General features: G+C 45.4%; 1 protein-coding gene across 1 annotated transcript; it reads left to right on the top strand.

Annotated features, from left to right (window-relative positions):
• Positions 1-5,222: 5,222 nt before the first annotated feature.
• On the top strand, positions 5,223-15,688 carry ERICH5 (glutamate rich 5). Its single transcript, XM_085219976.1, has 4 exons — positions 5,223-5,451; positions 11,351-11,770; positions 13,578-13,694; positions 15,666-15,688. Exons 1-4 carry the CDS (start codon positions 5,223-5,225, stop codon positions 15,686-15,688), a joined length of 789 nt encoding a protein of 262 aa, XP_085076102.1.
• The last annotated feature ends 384 nt before the right edge of the window (positions 15,689-16,072 follow it).

The raw sequence follows: 16,072 nt of genomic DNA on the forward strand, positions 1-16,072 counted from the left end.
GGGGTGGATGGCAAGCTGGACGTGAGGCAGCAATGTGCCCACACAGTCCAGAAAGCTAACCATATCATGGGCTGCATCCAAAGATGCGTGGCCAGCAGGGCAAAAGAAGTGATCCTGCCCCTCTGCTCTGGTGAGGGCTCACCTGGAGTACTGCATCCAGATGTGGAGGCCTCAAGTACATGAGAGATGTTGGAGAGCATCCAGAGAAGGGCCACAAAAATGATCCAAGGGATGGAACACCTCTGCTATGAGGACAGACAGAGAGAGCTGGGACTGTTCAGCCTGGAGAAGACTGCAAAGTGACCTGATAGAGGCCTTCCAGTATCTAAAGGGGAGCTACAGGAAAGAAGGGGAAAGACTTTAGCAGGGGCTGCAGTGATAGAACAAGGGGAAGTGGCTTCAAGCTCAAAGAAGGTAGATTTAGGTTAGATATAAGGAAAGCATATCTTACAGCGAGGGTGGTGAGGCGCTGGAACAGGTTGCCCAGAGATGAGGTTGATGCCCTGTCCCTGGAGACCTTCAAGGCAAGGCTGGATAAGGCCTTGTGCAACCTGATCTAACTGTGCATGTCCCCGTTCATTGCAGGGGAGTTGAACTAGTCAGCCTTCAGAGGTCCCTTCCAACTTCAAGGATTCTATCATTCTATGATTCTGCTGATGAAAGTTCACATTCATAGGATGTATTGGAACATACGCAACATTGTGTGAGGCCCTCGTACAGGCAGCCCAGAGAGTTGTGGGTGTCCCATCCCTGGAGACACTCAAGGCCAGGCTGGATGGGGCCCTGGGTAGCCTGAGCTGGGGGGGGCAGCCCTGCAAATGGGTTGGTACTGGTAGATCTTTGAGGTCCCTTCTAACCCGAGCCATTCTATGATTCTATGATATGAACCCCAACATATACACTTTATGATGGATGAAATGACAAAACTAGCATGAAATCTTTTCTATGTTTGTCTTAAGTTTGCATAAGCATGGGAGAACGTTGTATTTGTTGAGTTTAGGAAGTTTGATGCTTTTGCCAACATACGTAGTAACGAAGAAGTAAAGTGAAAACATGCTGCATTGAGTTACTGTTAATGTAGCTTATTTTGATTAACAAATTGAAATCATTTGTAGTAATACAGTGATACGCCTTTCTACTGGCATAGCTACCTCTGCACCGATTTTTTTTCTGGTATACGCCTACGCATCTCACCAAGTATTTCTAAAAGAACCGCCTTCTCAGTGGCACACATGCCCAGTTGAACCACGTGGGGGCGATATGCAAGTAATAATCACCCAAACAAACGCGTGTCAGTTTGCTAATCCAACCGTGCTCAAGGCAGGTTTCCAAAAGACTCACAGTATAACCTACATTTACTTTTTTTCAGAATTTGTAAATTCACTAACTTGTGTATTTAGCAGCCACGTTTTCTTTTCGTGTGAAAATAATAAGTTAAATGTGTCTGAAACACATGAATATTTCATACTCAGAAATAATTTAAAAACATTCTCATCTAAACCTGGCTTTATAATTGTGAAAGGGTTAGCAAATAGAAAATTAATGACTTGCTTGGGCAAGCCAAAAGGTCGGACATCCATGGTTTATGTTATCTTACTATCATCTGTGTTATGTTATCTGAATTTGGAAGTCCCACATCTCCTGGAGAGGGAGCAGTCTGCAAATGTGCCCTTTGCAACCTCAGATCAAATTAGGAGAAAATATAATACTTAAGAACTTGTAAAACAGTGTCACATTTTGAAAGCAAGCAAACAAACAAACAAACAAAAAAAATGCCTTTCTGAAATAACTTTCCATCAGACTTCAGTCATTGGGACCCATGATGTGGCCCTAAATGTGGAATCATACAACGGCTTAGGTTGGTAGGGACTTTGAAGAAATATGTGTGGGGAAACACGTGCAGAAACAGATGCTTCTGATTGTCCCTCACACCCCAAATCTCCCTTGTGTAGTTGCAGAGGCACCTCCTGAGAGTCTGTGGTCCATAGAATGTCCTTTATAAATCCACAGGGCTGTTTCAAGTCAGGTGAAGGCAACATGAAAAGTAAGGAAAGGCTTTGGCATCTTGAAAGTTCTTTATTGTACGATCACTCTTTCACTAAATGTCAGCAGCTTGAGCAGATGGGCATTTACCGTACTCTGATGGCAATGGTCCTCAAGGTGTCTCATCAACTTCATCTTCACATATAATGGGACTGTGTAAGAAAACACCAGGTGAAGGTATTTGGAGACATAAATGAGCAGTGTGGGAGATGGAGGAGGACAGTCACATTGACCTATCTAAAAAATTGGAGAGCGTCTTTATCATTTCCTGGAGGAAAATGCAACAGAATTCTGAGTGATCTAAAAGAAGAAAATTATGCATGATCATAACAAAACCTCATTTTCATAGAACCATAGAATAACCTGAGTTGAAAAGGACCTCAAAGATCATCTAGTTTCAAACTCTCTGCCACAGGCGGGGTCACCAACCACCAGACCAGGCTGCCCAGAGCCACATCCAGCCTGGCCTTGAATGCCTCCAGAGATGGGGCCTCCACAACCTCCTTGGGCAACTTGTCATTTTCTTTGATTCTGGACTTGTGATCACAAATTACTGTGTCATGAGTCATTGCTGTGTTTTACCTGGATTCGTAACTTCATGATACATCAATGTCAGTAGAGGTGGCAGCAAAAGGAGTTCCCACCCTGAACTTTCTTTTTTTCAGAGTTGTTTTTGACTGAAACCTGTAATCATTTCATAACCCTGTCCCACAATGGTGTTGACACCAGTGATGGGATGTCCTGCTGTGGGTGGGAGGAGCACCTGGGGGGGGAGGGGGGGAGGCAAAAGGGCGAGGCAGGGACCTACTGAGATTGTATGCCCCTGACACTGGCATATCATAACACTGCAGTGCAAGCAATGGTAGCAAAGTGTACACATCCTTGAGGAAATAGGCAAATTAACAAGTTTTCCTTCACAGATGGAGCTGCCTAAGGTCATGATGTGGTCTCTTGCAATAGCTGAGCTGCAGTCAGTAAGTACTGGATACACTGTGCGTAGGCGGACCTGTCTGTGCAACACAGGCACATGCGTTTGTGCAGAGAAAGCCCAAAGCAACTCGCTCCCCATATTGTAGAACATGAGACACTGCCCCCTCCAATGCAATGATAATCATACCATCAACTTTCTAGTAGAGTAGTTCCCCTGTTTTTCTAAATGTTACATATAATCCTATGACAGGAAAGTGAAGGTCAGAGCAGTAATTATGTATACTCTCATAGGCAGTGTGTCATCAACTGAACAATAATGCAAAATATGCAGAGGTATAGTCTAGAAGTATAGTTCTGTTCTCTCCTACATTTCTAGCCCTATCAAAATCTCTGCACAATTATACAACAACTTTGTGTGAACACCTGCATTCTTTTGCACTCATCAGGGCTATTAAAAGTGACAGACTATGTTGTCTGATCATAATCACATATTATAGCAAATTCAAACATGTTCATCCAATTTTCACAGGGTCATGCACTGAACTATTCCCTTCATTGTCAGGCAAATAAATACAGATCTTTGTTTCGGACCGCTGGGAATTTGGAATCCAAGTAATGTAGAGGTCTGTGGAGTCAGTATTCAAATCTCCGCTCAGCCATCCTTCCAATGACTTTACTGTGAGAATGGAAGGGAGGAAGGAAAGGAGCTGTAGAGGAAAATGGGCTGAGCAAAGAAAGGTTACCTATTAGACTTCAGGGAAAATCTTGAGGTTAAATACTATTGTGAACATCTGGATAACTATACACCTTGGATATGCTTTTGGTCTGAAAGGATGTTAAGGAGTATATGCACAAGTGTATATAAGCAGACATGTATAAACACATGCATACATATATACATAAGCATATAGCAATCTTAAAAAGGGTGCCACTAAAACAAAGTATTTACATTTTTTAAGGGCAGAATTGTGCAGAAATCCAAATATGCAGATTTCTAAAAACAGAAGGTAATCTGATAAGAAGATCTTCAGATTCTCAGCCATTGCCCTCCCAGGCAAAATAAAGAGTTGTGTTTCAGGAGGCAGTTTTCTGCGCTCTGTAAGTGATCATCACAGATCAGACGCAAGTGAAGCTACACAAATCTCTATCCATGGAAAATCCGGCTTGAATTGTCTGCCACAATAACTATCCAGAATATCTTATTGCCTGCACAGCACTCTTCTTCTGGGAAAGAATAGCCAAAGAGTTGAGAAAAGGAGTCAGTTTAAAAAAGAAATCTCATTATTAATATATTGTTTTGAAAAGTCTACAGTGATTTACTAAGTCCCAGGATGTGCGTGTTTTTTCAGGGATCAGAAGGTAGACATTGATTTACAGTTGCAGTAGGAATCTTGTCTAAAATATTCAAAATTCTGAACAGCTGTGAGCTCCAGAATGAGTGACAAAAGTCTGATCATGAAGCGCTGGCCTGGAGAACATAAAAATCGCCAGGACCTTGTTGTCAATCTTTGCAAAGATTGCTTTTAGCAGTGTCTTTCTACTCGAGTAAAACAGTATATAGGTATTTGTTGCTTTACCTCTGGAGCTATAGTTATCACTGAACACCCACAGCTTACATTTTATTTTAATTCCCTGATATATATTTCTGAATAAAACACATTGTTTTCCTCTGTAAAAATAAGTCATTCGAGGTGATTGTTGAGTTTGCATATAGCCAAAGGTTATTTTTTTAGCTACTTGGGTACTGCCTTCATTTAGGGACATAGCAGGGTGGCTCAAGTTGGAGGTGGCAGGAAGGCTGTGGGAAGGCAGTGAGGGACTTCCACCTGCCAACATGGTGCTGCAGCTGCTGGGTCACTTGAAGCTCAGAACAAGTACATGCATAGCTTGTTGCTGCTGCTGCGGTAACCCATGCTCCCATGCCGTCTCCCCTTCCTGCCCCCAACTTCTCTAACCACCCACCACACCCAGGAACCTCGGATCCTTTCCTGTTCCATATTTCTGTCTCTCTTTCTATTCCTGAGACTCCTACTTCCAAAGCTCTCCACCTTACAATTTCACTAGCAGGTACACATGCCTGCCATGTGGACAGACCAACAGATAAGCATGCTATCACAGCTGTGTGCCATATATAAAGTAGAAATCACATGATTAAGCCTATCTGGCACCAGCCCCAGCCCTATCTTGCCTCAGTAGGGCTTGCTTGGGGGTGTGCACCACTTCTTGTTTGCACAGTGATGTCTTGAGTAATGCCAGTCAAAAATGAGCACAACATCTGCCATCGTGCAATCATAGAATCCTGGGAGTTGGAAGGGACTTCTGGAGGCCGTCTGGTCCAACTTACCTACAAAGAACAGGGGCCTCCACAGTTAGATCAGGTTGCTCAGGGTCTTATCCTGCGAAACTATGGCACAGAGCAGCAAGATGTGCTCGTGTTGGCTGATCTGCAGAGAGCATGTATTGTCCAGGCCTGCGGCAGTAAGTGGTGGTGGCGCAGATCCCCTCAAGTGCTGTGTCACTGCAGCTCCTGCCTCCACATGTCCCAGAGCTGGTTCACCACATTCGCCTTATCCCAGAGGAGCCAGATGCTGAGCTGCAAGCCTGTCTTGCCTGCCTCCACCTCCAGCCCTCACATCCCATCTTCCTGCTGAAAAAGTGGAACTTTTCCATTACTTGGGACAAAGGGAGAAAAAGCACCACATTATCCTTTAGTGATTTCAGGAGCTGCTGTCAAATGGTCCAAGCCATTCCTAAGCCCAGGACTATTTCTGTGCTCTACCCAGGGTCTGTTCAGAGAACACAAAGTGCAGAAGCAGCCCTGTCCCTCTTAGTGAGCATTCTGGTACATGCCCACACGTGTCCTCTCTCTCTGGCCCAGGTAAATCTGGAATTCACTTCTTCACTGTTTCAGTTAGATAGATGGCAGGTGTATTCTACACCACTTATCTTTGGTTGAGGAATGGAGAGAAGCAAAGACAAAACTTCTCAAGAAAGAAAAGGAGCAGAATGTAACTTCCATCTTTTTTTTTTCTCAGTGCCCAGTACATAACGAGTCTATTTTAGCAGCTTGGCTACCTACTTTAAGAAATGATGCTTTACACTGGACTTGCTTATGCAAGCAAGTATATGACATTTTCCATCCTTTCTCTACAAAAATTCTAAGCCCTGTGGACTCCTGCTGAATTGCCTGTATGCAAATACAAAAATCCTATTAGCTTTTTTTTACCTGTAGGTCTGATGGCAAGGATGTTATAGGTGGCTACCAACCCCAAAGGGCTCTGCCAACAAGAAATGCCTTTGGGATTGGCAGGCTGAGCCATTGCCCCGTGTGTGTGCACACAGACACACGGAGACGGAGGACACAGGCAGATCTGTGCCTTCAGCAGCACCTCTACGCACTGCTACCTGTGTACAGCGTAAGTGCAGATAGCGGTCAGAGCTGAACTGCTCTTGTGAATGGTAACTACGAAAGGAATTTTTTATCATAGAAACATAGAATTGTTTTGAATTGAAAGGAACCTTTAAAGGTCATCTAGTCCAACTCCTCTGCAATGAACAGGGACACCTACAGCTAGATCAGGTTGCTGTGAGGACAATGAATCAGAAATAGTGCAGCCAGTAGGAGCAGGGAGGTGATTGTCCCTCGGCACTGCTGAGGCTGCACCTTGAGTGCTGTGTTCAGCTTTGGGCCCGTTGCTATGAGAAATACGTGGAGGCCCTGAAGCGTGTCCAGAGAAAGACAGCGAAGCTGTAAGGGGTCTGGAGCACAAGTCTTAGAGGGAGCAGCTGAGGGAGCTGGGATTGTTCAGTCTGGAGAAGAGGAGGCTCTGGGGAGGCCTCATTGTCCTCTACAACAGCTTGAAAGGAGGCTGTGGGGAGTCGGGGCTTAGCCTCTTCTCCCAGGTAACAGTGGTAGGACTAGAGATAGTAGCTTTAAGTTGCACCAGGGATGATTCATGTTGGATATTAGGAAAAAATTATACTCAGAAAGATGGTAAGGTATTGGCATAGGTTGCCCAGGAAGATGGTAGAAATGCTGTTCCTGGAGGTGTCCAAGAACTGTGTGGATGTGGCACTGAGGGACATGGTGAGTGGGCATGGTGGGAATGGTTTGGAGGTTGGATTAGATGATCTTTGGGGTCTTTTCCGACTTTAATAATTCTATGATTCTATGAATCACTGGAACAATCACCCCACAGACTTGATCAGATCCCCATCACTAGAGTATTCGAAGGTACAGTTGAACAGGGTGCCAGGTAATCTCATCCAGACTCCTTTTTCCCACGAAGTCTGAACCTGATGATTTTTCGCGGTCCCTTCCTATGTGGGTTGTGCTGTGATTCTCATTCCTGTGCCTTCAGTCTCAGGTTCAGTTTTGTGGGACCCAGTGCCAGGACAAGAGGCGTGGGCACAGGGGCTCCCTCTGAGCACCAGGCAGCACTGCTATGCTGTGCGGTGCCGGAGCACTGGCACAGGTTGCCCAGAGGCTGTGGGGTCTACACCTTGGGGACCTTCAGAAGAACTAAAGAGCGAACAGCCCCGCGTTAAAACCTCTCGGCGCTCCCTCGAGAGATCGCACAGCGGGAACCCAGCCCCTCCTCGCCCTCCCGCCCCCGGCCCCGCCCGCTGCCTTCCCCTCGGAGCTGCCGAGCCATGGGCTGCTCCAGCAGCGCCCGCAGCCGCCCCCAGGAGCCCCCCAGCAGCAGCGGGGCGCCGACGAGGGGTGAGCGGGGCCGGGGGGCGGGTGGGCGGGCGGCCGTGCCGGGTGCTCCTCGTGCCCCATAGGGGATGGGGAAAACCCGAGGGGCTCTCGGCTCCTTGGAGTGCACGCTGCTGGGAGCCAGCAGCCTCTCAGGTTTTCTGTAACGCCCTGCAAAGATTCCATAATATCTTGCAAATGCAGTGTTTCGCCTTTTATTTTTTCCCCAACAAAGTTTGGGAACCGTTATTACAGGAACTTGCAGATAACAACCTTGAGCTCTCCAAAACCTGCATCCCGACGCAATGCTATGGGAAAACCTGCTTGCTTTTCAACTTACTGCATTTTTTTCCTCTATCCTTCAGTTCTGAATACCTCCCCGCTGCCATATTCTGGCTGCAGCACCCAAGTTTTCCACTTGCAATTTATTCTTTATTTCTCGTCCTGGAATGTTACAGTTTGTTGCGATCGCTGAGGTGCTATGGGTTGTGTGAGGGGAGGCTGAATGTGCTGCTATGAAGCCAGAGCATGGAGCAGCCCCACTGCACAGATGGGTAGAATGCTCCTCATGTCCTACCTGTGTTGTGTTCAGCTGTCAGTTGGGCTCTTACCAGCTGGATGTGTTAGTTGTTTTCTAACTGAGTTGAATAGGAGAGGAGAATTTGAAGTAGATGCTTCTAAGTGTGCCATTAACAGAAAAAAATGTCTTTCATCTCCTTCTACGGATGTGTAGCTCACAAAATCTTGAGGCTCTTTTGAAAAGGAAAAAAAAAAGTCACAGCATTGTAACCGTGGTCTGCTTGAATTCAGTGCACGATTTGCTGAAATTGTCTGCGGCAGGGAAAAGGAAGATTATAAATGATGGCCAAATCGGAAATTATAGATGATAAACTAAAGAAAACAATAAGGCATTGTAGGAATGCTGGCTGCCACGTGATTTTCATTCTTGAGGATGAAGGTATTGAACAGATTACCAGGAGGGTTTCTTTTTTCCATATTAGAGAATTCTTTGCATCTCAGTTGAGAGCAGAGAAATGGTTCAAGGCTTTCTAGCAGTGCAAATGTCTCATTGCACGAGAGGATTTTATAATCCAATTCATATTATTAGAGGCCTGGTGTTCATCCAGAATCCCAGTACTAATTTTTTATAGTTGTGTTGCTGTTACTGGTAGTACCAATTCAAAGCTCTGTATAACATGCTCGTTTTTGTGGCTCGTACTCATCTACTTCTGTCCATAGGTTTTCAGTGCTCCCCACTCACCTGATGCTAAGCAAGGTGAAGGCATGAGAAGTGTCTGAAGGGGTAAAAAATAATGCATGAAAAAATCAAGTCTGTTCTATTAGTGCACTGTGTGCTTTGTGGCTTCTTGGAGGTGTGTAACTTCCACTAAGTATTACCGAACCCTAGAAGCTGCTGAAATTTATACAGTGGATGGACATACACACAGTCACAGATCACCTTGGAATATAGAGTCATAGAACAGTTTGGGTTGGAAGGAACCTGTAAGATCACCTAGTTCCAACTCCCTGCTACAGGCAGGGACACCTCCCTCTAGACCAGGTTGCTCACAGCCCCATCCAGCCTGGCCTTGAATGCCTCCAGGGAAGGGGCATTCACCACCTCACTAGGCAACCTGTTCCAATGTCTCACCATCCTCATGGTAAAGAATTTCTTCCTAATATCTAGTCTAAATCTCTTCCAGTTTAAAACCATTTCTTCCTGTCCTGTTGCTACATGGGTGCAGTATGGGCTGCCTCACATGGCTGATGTGCTGTAACTGCACCTCTGTACAGCTGCAGATCTTTATGTAAGGGGCCTTTCACTGCGTGTGTGTGCTTCTCAGGCCTTTACGGGGTGTTTCAACCTGGTGTGCTGTCTTCTTTAAATCATGGCCTCAAATTCTTAGAATTGTCAGATTTTGTTTTTCAAGCATCACAAGGTGGAAAAAATCACACAGAGAAGTTAAGCTGACAGATTTAGCCATTGCCTGCTCATGCTGTAACATGCATAATCCCAATGCAGTGTTATAAGCAAGCCATAATACAGCTCGTGGCAATACCTTAATAACTGATGCATTGAAGACCTGGCGTTTCACCATGTGGCCTTAAGCCTTGCTGACATCCAGCTGGCACACAGATTAATTACAGTGCCAATGAGGCACTGTGAGGAGTGATGAGGTCTAGGACCACAAAGCAGCTCGGTGCCTGCCCCGCTTTGATTGTCATCACAGGAACTGAGTGAGCTGAAGAGGTTCTCCCCTGGGTGTCCTCATGGTCTCCTCTGGTCCTCTGCTGAGCTCAGGAGGCAGCTGAAAAAGCAAAGCCCCTGAGATGTCTGCTCGCCGCTGCTCAGCATGAGGCCTGGCTCCTTGTCATGTTTTTTTGGTGGGGGTTTAGCCTCTCCTCGGGTGCTTTTACAGTTCCCAGGACAAACAAGATTTTACATGTCCCATAGTCCAAGTTGCTTTCTGTATCTCTTGATGCCTCATATCTCCTGGTCCTGCTCCCATCCCAGTTCAGCTGCCCTTCCCTGTGCCTGCACACACTGACTCGGTGATGCTTCCTGGGGAGCTGCTTTGCTTGGGTGCCTCAAAAGAGCTGTGAGTTTATCTAAAAAGCAGCAGTATTCCAGCAACCTATTCAAAAGCGAGATGCATTGCATTTATTTTCATTGTTGATCTGTGTGTGTACAAATTGCCATGCAGTTCTGCTCACAAGCTTTGACACTATAGTAATAATTTCCCCAGAAAATGCAATTCAGCCAGATCTCATGATTATTACATAACAAATTTTGTGCATGACCTCCCAATCTTTCGATCCTGACATTCCTTTTGAGAAGGTTAAGCTCAAGTTCTCATCAAATTGAATTTAATTAGAAAGTGATTAAACCGACCTGATAGGTACGTAGAGCTCATTCTGAGTCTTCAACATTTATCACTGAATACCTGTCAGGGCAATTTTGGCATATCTTTGTGGGTAACTTTTGCCTGTCAAGAAGGCCTGTTGCTTCGATTAAGTACAAGATGTGAAAGAAGAGGAAGTTTTATTTAGGTGAGTATTCCTGTCATTGAACGGCTTGCTGGACAAAGTCATGTCAATGGTAGTTTAGTACTTAATAACGGAACAAAAAAGAAATAAAAAAAAAAAACACAACACTGATGTTTGTTTTAAGAAATAGCCGTGGTCTCGCTCTGGGCTGAGAAGGGTATTTCCAGAGTTTGCTGTGTAGCCCACCTATAGGCACCAGTAGATGTTCATGGGGCAGTAATCATTGCTCAGCATGTTGACCTCATGCTTGCTTTGGGGCAGGAAAAGTTGCTTCCTGGAACTGCATCCCATCATCTGGCAAAACTGCTGCACACTTCAGATCCTTAAGGTGAAATGTCAACTCTTTTCATGTAAAGTTGTATTGTACATCACAGTATCAGGGGTTAGAAGGAACCTCTGGTGCTCACCTAGTCCAACCCCCACTACAGGTAGGCATCCTGGTGGATATTGAGCATCTCCAGAGAAGGAGAATCCACAGCCTCTCTGGGTATATGTGAGAACTATTGATAGCCAGGTGTGAGCTCTGACAGGCAGTGCTTGTGTGGTGCAGGCCCAGCTCATTTCTCACCTAACTGAAGTGCCCACTGAATTATCTGTGTTTCTCTTTCTTTCCTTTGCCATGACTGATAGCATCATCTGGGGAGAACTCCCCGATTGCTGATGATTATGAAACCATAGCTGACCAAACACAGCTGGATGCAGTGGAGGGTGTGAGCCTGGCCTCTGAGGAGCTGAGATTGGGCGACCACCTGCCAGGGGAAGAGGCCACAGCTGTGACTCCCGCCTTGGAACCAAAGATTGACTTGGTCCCTGAGAGAGAGGAGCCGGAGGGTACTGAGCCGCCACGTGTAGCACCGGAGCAGAGCTCAGAGCTGCCATCTGTGTGGCGAGAGGAAAGCAGTGGGACTCCACCGCCAGCACTGAGGGACAGTGGTGGGCCACCAGCTCCACAACCAGCAGATGACAGCGGGCTGGTGGAAGGCACTGACAGCTTTGTGGTGGAAACCATCAAGAAAGTGCATATTGCTGAAGAGGACCACTTCATTGAGGGTAATATTTGTGCTTTTGTAAACTCTGGAGACCAAATTCTGTTTCCAGAGACTTGTCAGGGGGTCCTTTTGAGTTTAATGACAGCCACCAGAGAGGTTCTGGAGGCAGAATTTTGGCCACGGGGTCTGTCCAATGCAGAGCACATAAGGATGTGGCTGGGAAAGCCTCAGGCTCACAAATGCAAGCTGTAATAAATCAGTCGTTAGCTCTGCTATTTCAGTTCATACCCTTTCTTGGTGAGAAGCCCCACCATACCCCTCATTTAAAATCTGTATTTCTGTGTATCTCAGTCACAATGCTTCCTATCTGCCAAGACCAAAAGCTCTATTACTTAGTTATCTTTATTAATAATAAAGCAACTGTCCCTATTCACATGAAGTTGGAGGGTAGATGACTAGCTGTAGAGGAAGAAGCAGCTCTTTGATATGCCCCTGGCATACACCATTTTGAAAGCCTGGTGACCAAATAATCATAATGGAGACAGAGGTGGAGGACGCCAGGACTGGGCTCCCCAAAGATCCCTGGGTCTTGCCAGCTTGGGACGTAGGCCAGAGGCTGCAGGCTGTCTCTTTGGGTTGGTGCCCTGAGAACATACGTCTGGCTGTAGAAGGTGAACACTTCACAGGAGAAATCAACTTTCTCCTAACTGGTACAAAACAGCCTAGTGAAGAATTAGATACTGCCTCAGGGAGCAACTCTTCAGAGAATAAGCAGGTGAAACACACCAGAAGTATTTCTCTGCAGAGAAATGTGTAATCTGTGGACTTCCTCACTCCACATCCACACTGAAAAAGTGCAAAATGCAGATGGACTGATTAATGGGAAACCCATGTGCTGCTTCTTAACTGTGCAGCTTTGCTGTGCCCGAGCTGGCTGCATAAATTTGACTGCATTCCAATAGCTGAGCATGAGCGTTGACTTGTCCTCCACTGTGTCTCTTTGTGAAAGAGCTTTGAGGTTTTCTTCTACATAAAATGGAGATCTGTCATTTGGAATAAGGTCTCATTTTATGTAAGAAGTAAATGATGGGATGCCCACTTGTATAAAATGGAATTTCACCCAGCTGAAAACTCCAATGTCATTAATGACCATTTCCAAGCTTCATGATGCAGCACTGGATGCAGGACAGCACCATCCGAGGAATGCAGTGGGATCTCCTGCGCACAGACACCTGGAGCTGGATGTTTGCCTGGGGATCAGTCACAGGACTTTGGCCATCAAGCAACTCATGCTTGCAGGGCAAGAAATTGAGTTTTGCTCTTATTTGATCAAACTAGAAATAATGTGGAATGACAGCATGTTAACTTGTATGTGTTTTCTTTCCATGAGTTGTGTGATGAAGAGACTTTCCATTTTTACACCCTGGTATATAAGATACTTAGGACTTGTTTTGTTTCCCTTTATTCTTTAGTAGCTGCGTGAGTAAAGATGAATTATGTAGCAGCTTCTCTGCTGCAGGCTGGATGGCACATTATTGTTTTGTTCCCATTGCAAATAAAACTGCATATACCTAAAATAAAACCCAAAACCTGGAAAAAAGTGGTTTGAGCAGAGCTGGTGCTTACTATGTTTAGTCAAGAGAGTGCCATGGGGAATTGGTGAAAGCATGGGGAGGATTTTATGGGCATGTGACTGGATGACAGAAAGCAATGGGGAGTATCTTGGTTGCTCCTTGCTGACCCATTGAGCTCTGTACCTCTGTGCAGTGCCCCTGTGAGGTTTTGCCAAAGCAAAACCAGGAAGGAGCTGGGACATGCAGTGCTTTTACAGAGAATCCTAATTTGATCTCCATCATTACCGTTCCCAGGTGAGACGGGAGAACAGGTGGAAACTGAGCTGCTCAGTCAGATAGTAAGTGGAGGGCCTGAAACAAAAGAAGAGGAAACAGGAGAAGCTGTGGATGGCGCAGCAGCGACAGAGATAGGTATGTTGACAGAGGAGAGAAGGACTGCATGGGTTCTTGCTCAGGAGAGAAGCTGTGCTGTCCCTACTGTGCACATCTTGTCCCTGTCCCTGGCTACAGCTGCTGCTTTTTATGACAAGATAGTCATAAATATTTTTATTAATGTTAAGAAATACTGTTGCTTTTTGCTAAGTGTGATTCTGCTTTTTTCATAAACTATAGAATACATTCCAACCCAAACTATTCTGTGATGCTATAAGTTATCCTGGTCTGGGGAGAGTGCTGGACTGCAACATGTAGTCTGTGAAAATAGAATCCGAAGTTAAAAACATAACTTCTCATTATTATTTGCCACACTCGCTTTTACAGGTTAATGTCTTAACACTGCTGTGTGATTCTATCCTATGATGAACATCCCACTTGTCTTCATTATCAGCTGAAATCAGCAGTGTAGCACTGGGATGAAGGCATGTTTTACAGCAAACACAGTCACATGGGGAGAAGCAGAAATGACAGAGCAAATGAATTGCCTTTGGAGAATTATAATAGCAGCTAAGGGAATTACGTGAGGGGACAGGACTAGGACTATCTCTCCAGCAGACTTAGGAATTATATTCACTTTTCTGTCATCACATTCTTTCTGCAAGTTATTTCTTCTTCCTCAGCACTCACTGAGAATCCTACACTCGCTGGGAGTTCACCATGTAAGGCAGCAGTTGTGTGAGTGTCTGTGCCCCAGAAGGCAGTCATTGCCCAGTGGCATTGCTGAGGGGCCAGCATAGGCCCTCTCTCCTAATGGCTTGCACATGTAACTGTGCTCCCAGTGTCTCTGGGTTATTGAGTACTCATAGAGTTCAGTTTCAGCAGGGGGTCCTTGCACCACTGCCTTTCATGGCTTCCCAACAAACCTTTCATACCTAGGTAAGTCTTTGGTCTCCTAGCACTGCTAAGTGTTTGCTCTGGCTCTTGAACCGCAGAGCCCTCCAACAGGCCAGCGAGTCACTCTACACCCATTGACCTTCCTGATGTGCTGGGAGAACACGGAGTTTGGTTTGATGGGAGGTAAATAGGAAGCACCAAACTTCTGTGTTCCAGCAGGGTGCGCACGTTACTGGACAGGACTAGAAATACACATCTGAAAGGCTATGCAAGGGTTTTGCAAGCCATCTTTTGGGGCCAGTATAGAAAGATAGGTTCTCAAAAAAAAAAAACAAAAAAACAGCCCAGTGACATTCTAATGAAGACCAAGAGATTTTATCGTGTGATGATTGCAGCTTGATTGAAACACTTTCTGCACTTGCTTGCCTTGGTAGTATTCTCATCAACAGTATTTCAAGGGATGCAGGAAGAGCAGCCCCACCTGTTTCTCTGTAGCACATCTCAGATAGGAGCATGCGAGTGCAGACTGCTCAGCAAACAGCTGTGAGCATGAAAAGCAAACAGCACTAAGAATGGGACAGTGACCATTTACATCTGGGATGCGGTTATGTAAGGAAGCAGTTTTTCCATCTTGAAAGGATATTGAAGAACTAAAGGTTCTGGGCAGGGAAGCAAGATTGCTGAAGGGAATGGAAACATTCGTACACCGTGAGAGATCAAAGCATTCCGAGCCTTTGCCTCTGAGAGGATATGACTGAAAAGATATGAGCTGATTGCAGCACAAAATAAACAGTGCTTTAAAGGTAGTTGAGGTTCAGTTCTGAACGAGAGAACGCATTCTAAGGGTGTTGAATGGCTCTCTGGATTTCACACAAATAAAGCCTGGAAGAAGAAGGCTGTGTGTGAATGGGGTGGGAGAAGAGGAAGCACAGCTGGTAGCTGCATGTGGCTGCTTCACGTCCAGACAGAACATCCTTACAGATCGTGGAGAAAAGCAGATGCCCCTTTGTGCTGTGATACTTCAGGGAACTTGCACCTTGAATTCCTGTAGGATATTCTGAATACCAAGCTTTACCCTAAATTAATTATGTTATTTTTTTCCATGTGTTTCAGAGACAACTAGTAACAAAGACTAGAAGCTACATCTGTATGAACATCCTCTTCTTGGGCCAGCCCCTCTGACCACATGAAAGTTTTTTAATTTTGCTGCATTGGAAAAATAGAGCTTTTATAGATGGAGCCATGAACCAGAATAAGAAGCATCAAAGGAGGTTTCATATATGTTTTTGAAGTCAAGCTGCCAAGACTTCAAGTGTTTGAAATACCTGACCTGGTACCTCCCTGCCACAGAGTGCCTTCCGTACATCGCCAGCACAGCGGGATGATTCTGACAGATGTATAACCATCCAGTTTTCAGTTAGGAGTCTTTCCAGGTTCTAACTTCAAACCTCTGAAACCTTCAGCATTACATAGGATAAAGAATATAGTGTAGATTGGTTTTAGTTTTATTTTAATGGTGG

Source organism: Meleagris gallopavo, chromosome 3 (genome assembly GCF_905368555.1).
Source record: "Meleagris gallopavo chromosome 3, MGAL_WU_HG_1.1, whole genome shotgun sequence".
NCBI classification, from domain to species: Eukaryota; Metazoa; Chordata; class Aves; order Galliformes; family Phasianidae; genus Meleagris; species Meleagris gallopavo.

What these genes read in the sequence shown, in the direction of transcription:
- ERICH5 (XM_085219976.1), top strand. Translation starts at nt 5,223, where the DNA reads ATGCCAGTCAAAAATGAGCACAACATCTGCCATCGTGCAATCATAGAA. An exon ending in TATTGTCCAGGCCTGCGGCA is followed by an intron (nt 5,452 to 11,350) that starts GTAAGTGGTGGT and finishes CATGACTGATAG; the next exon opens with CATCATCTGGGGAGAACTCC. An exon ending in CGCAGCAGCGACAGAGATAG is followed by an intron (nt 13,695 to 15,665) that starts GTATGTTGACAG and finishes CATGTGTTTCAG; the next exon opens with AGACAACTAGTAACAAAGAC.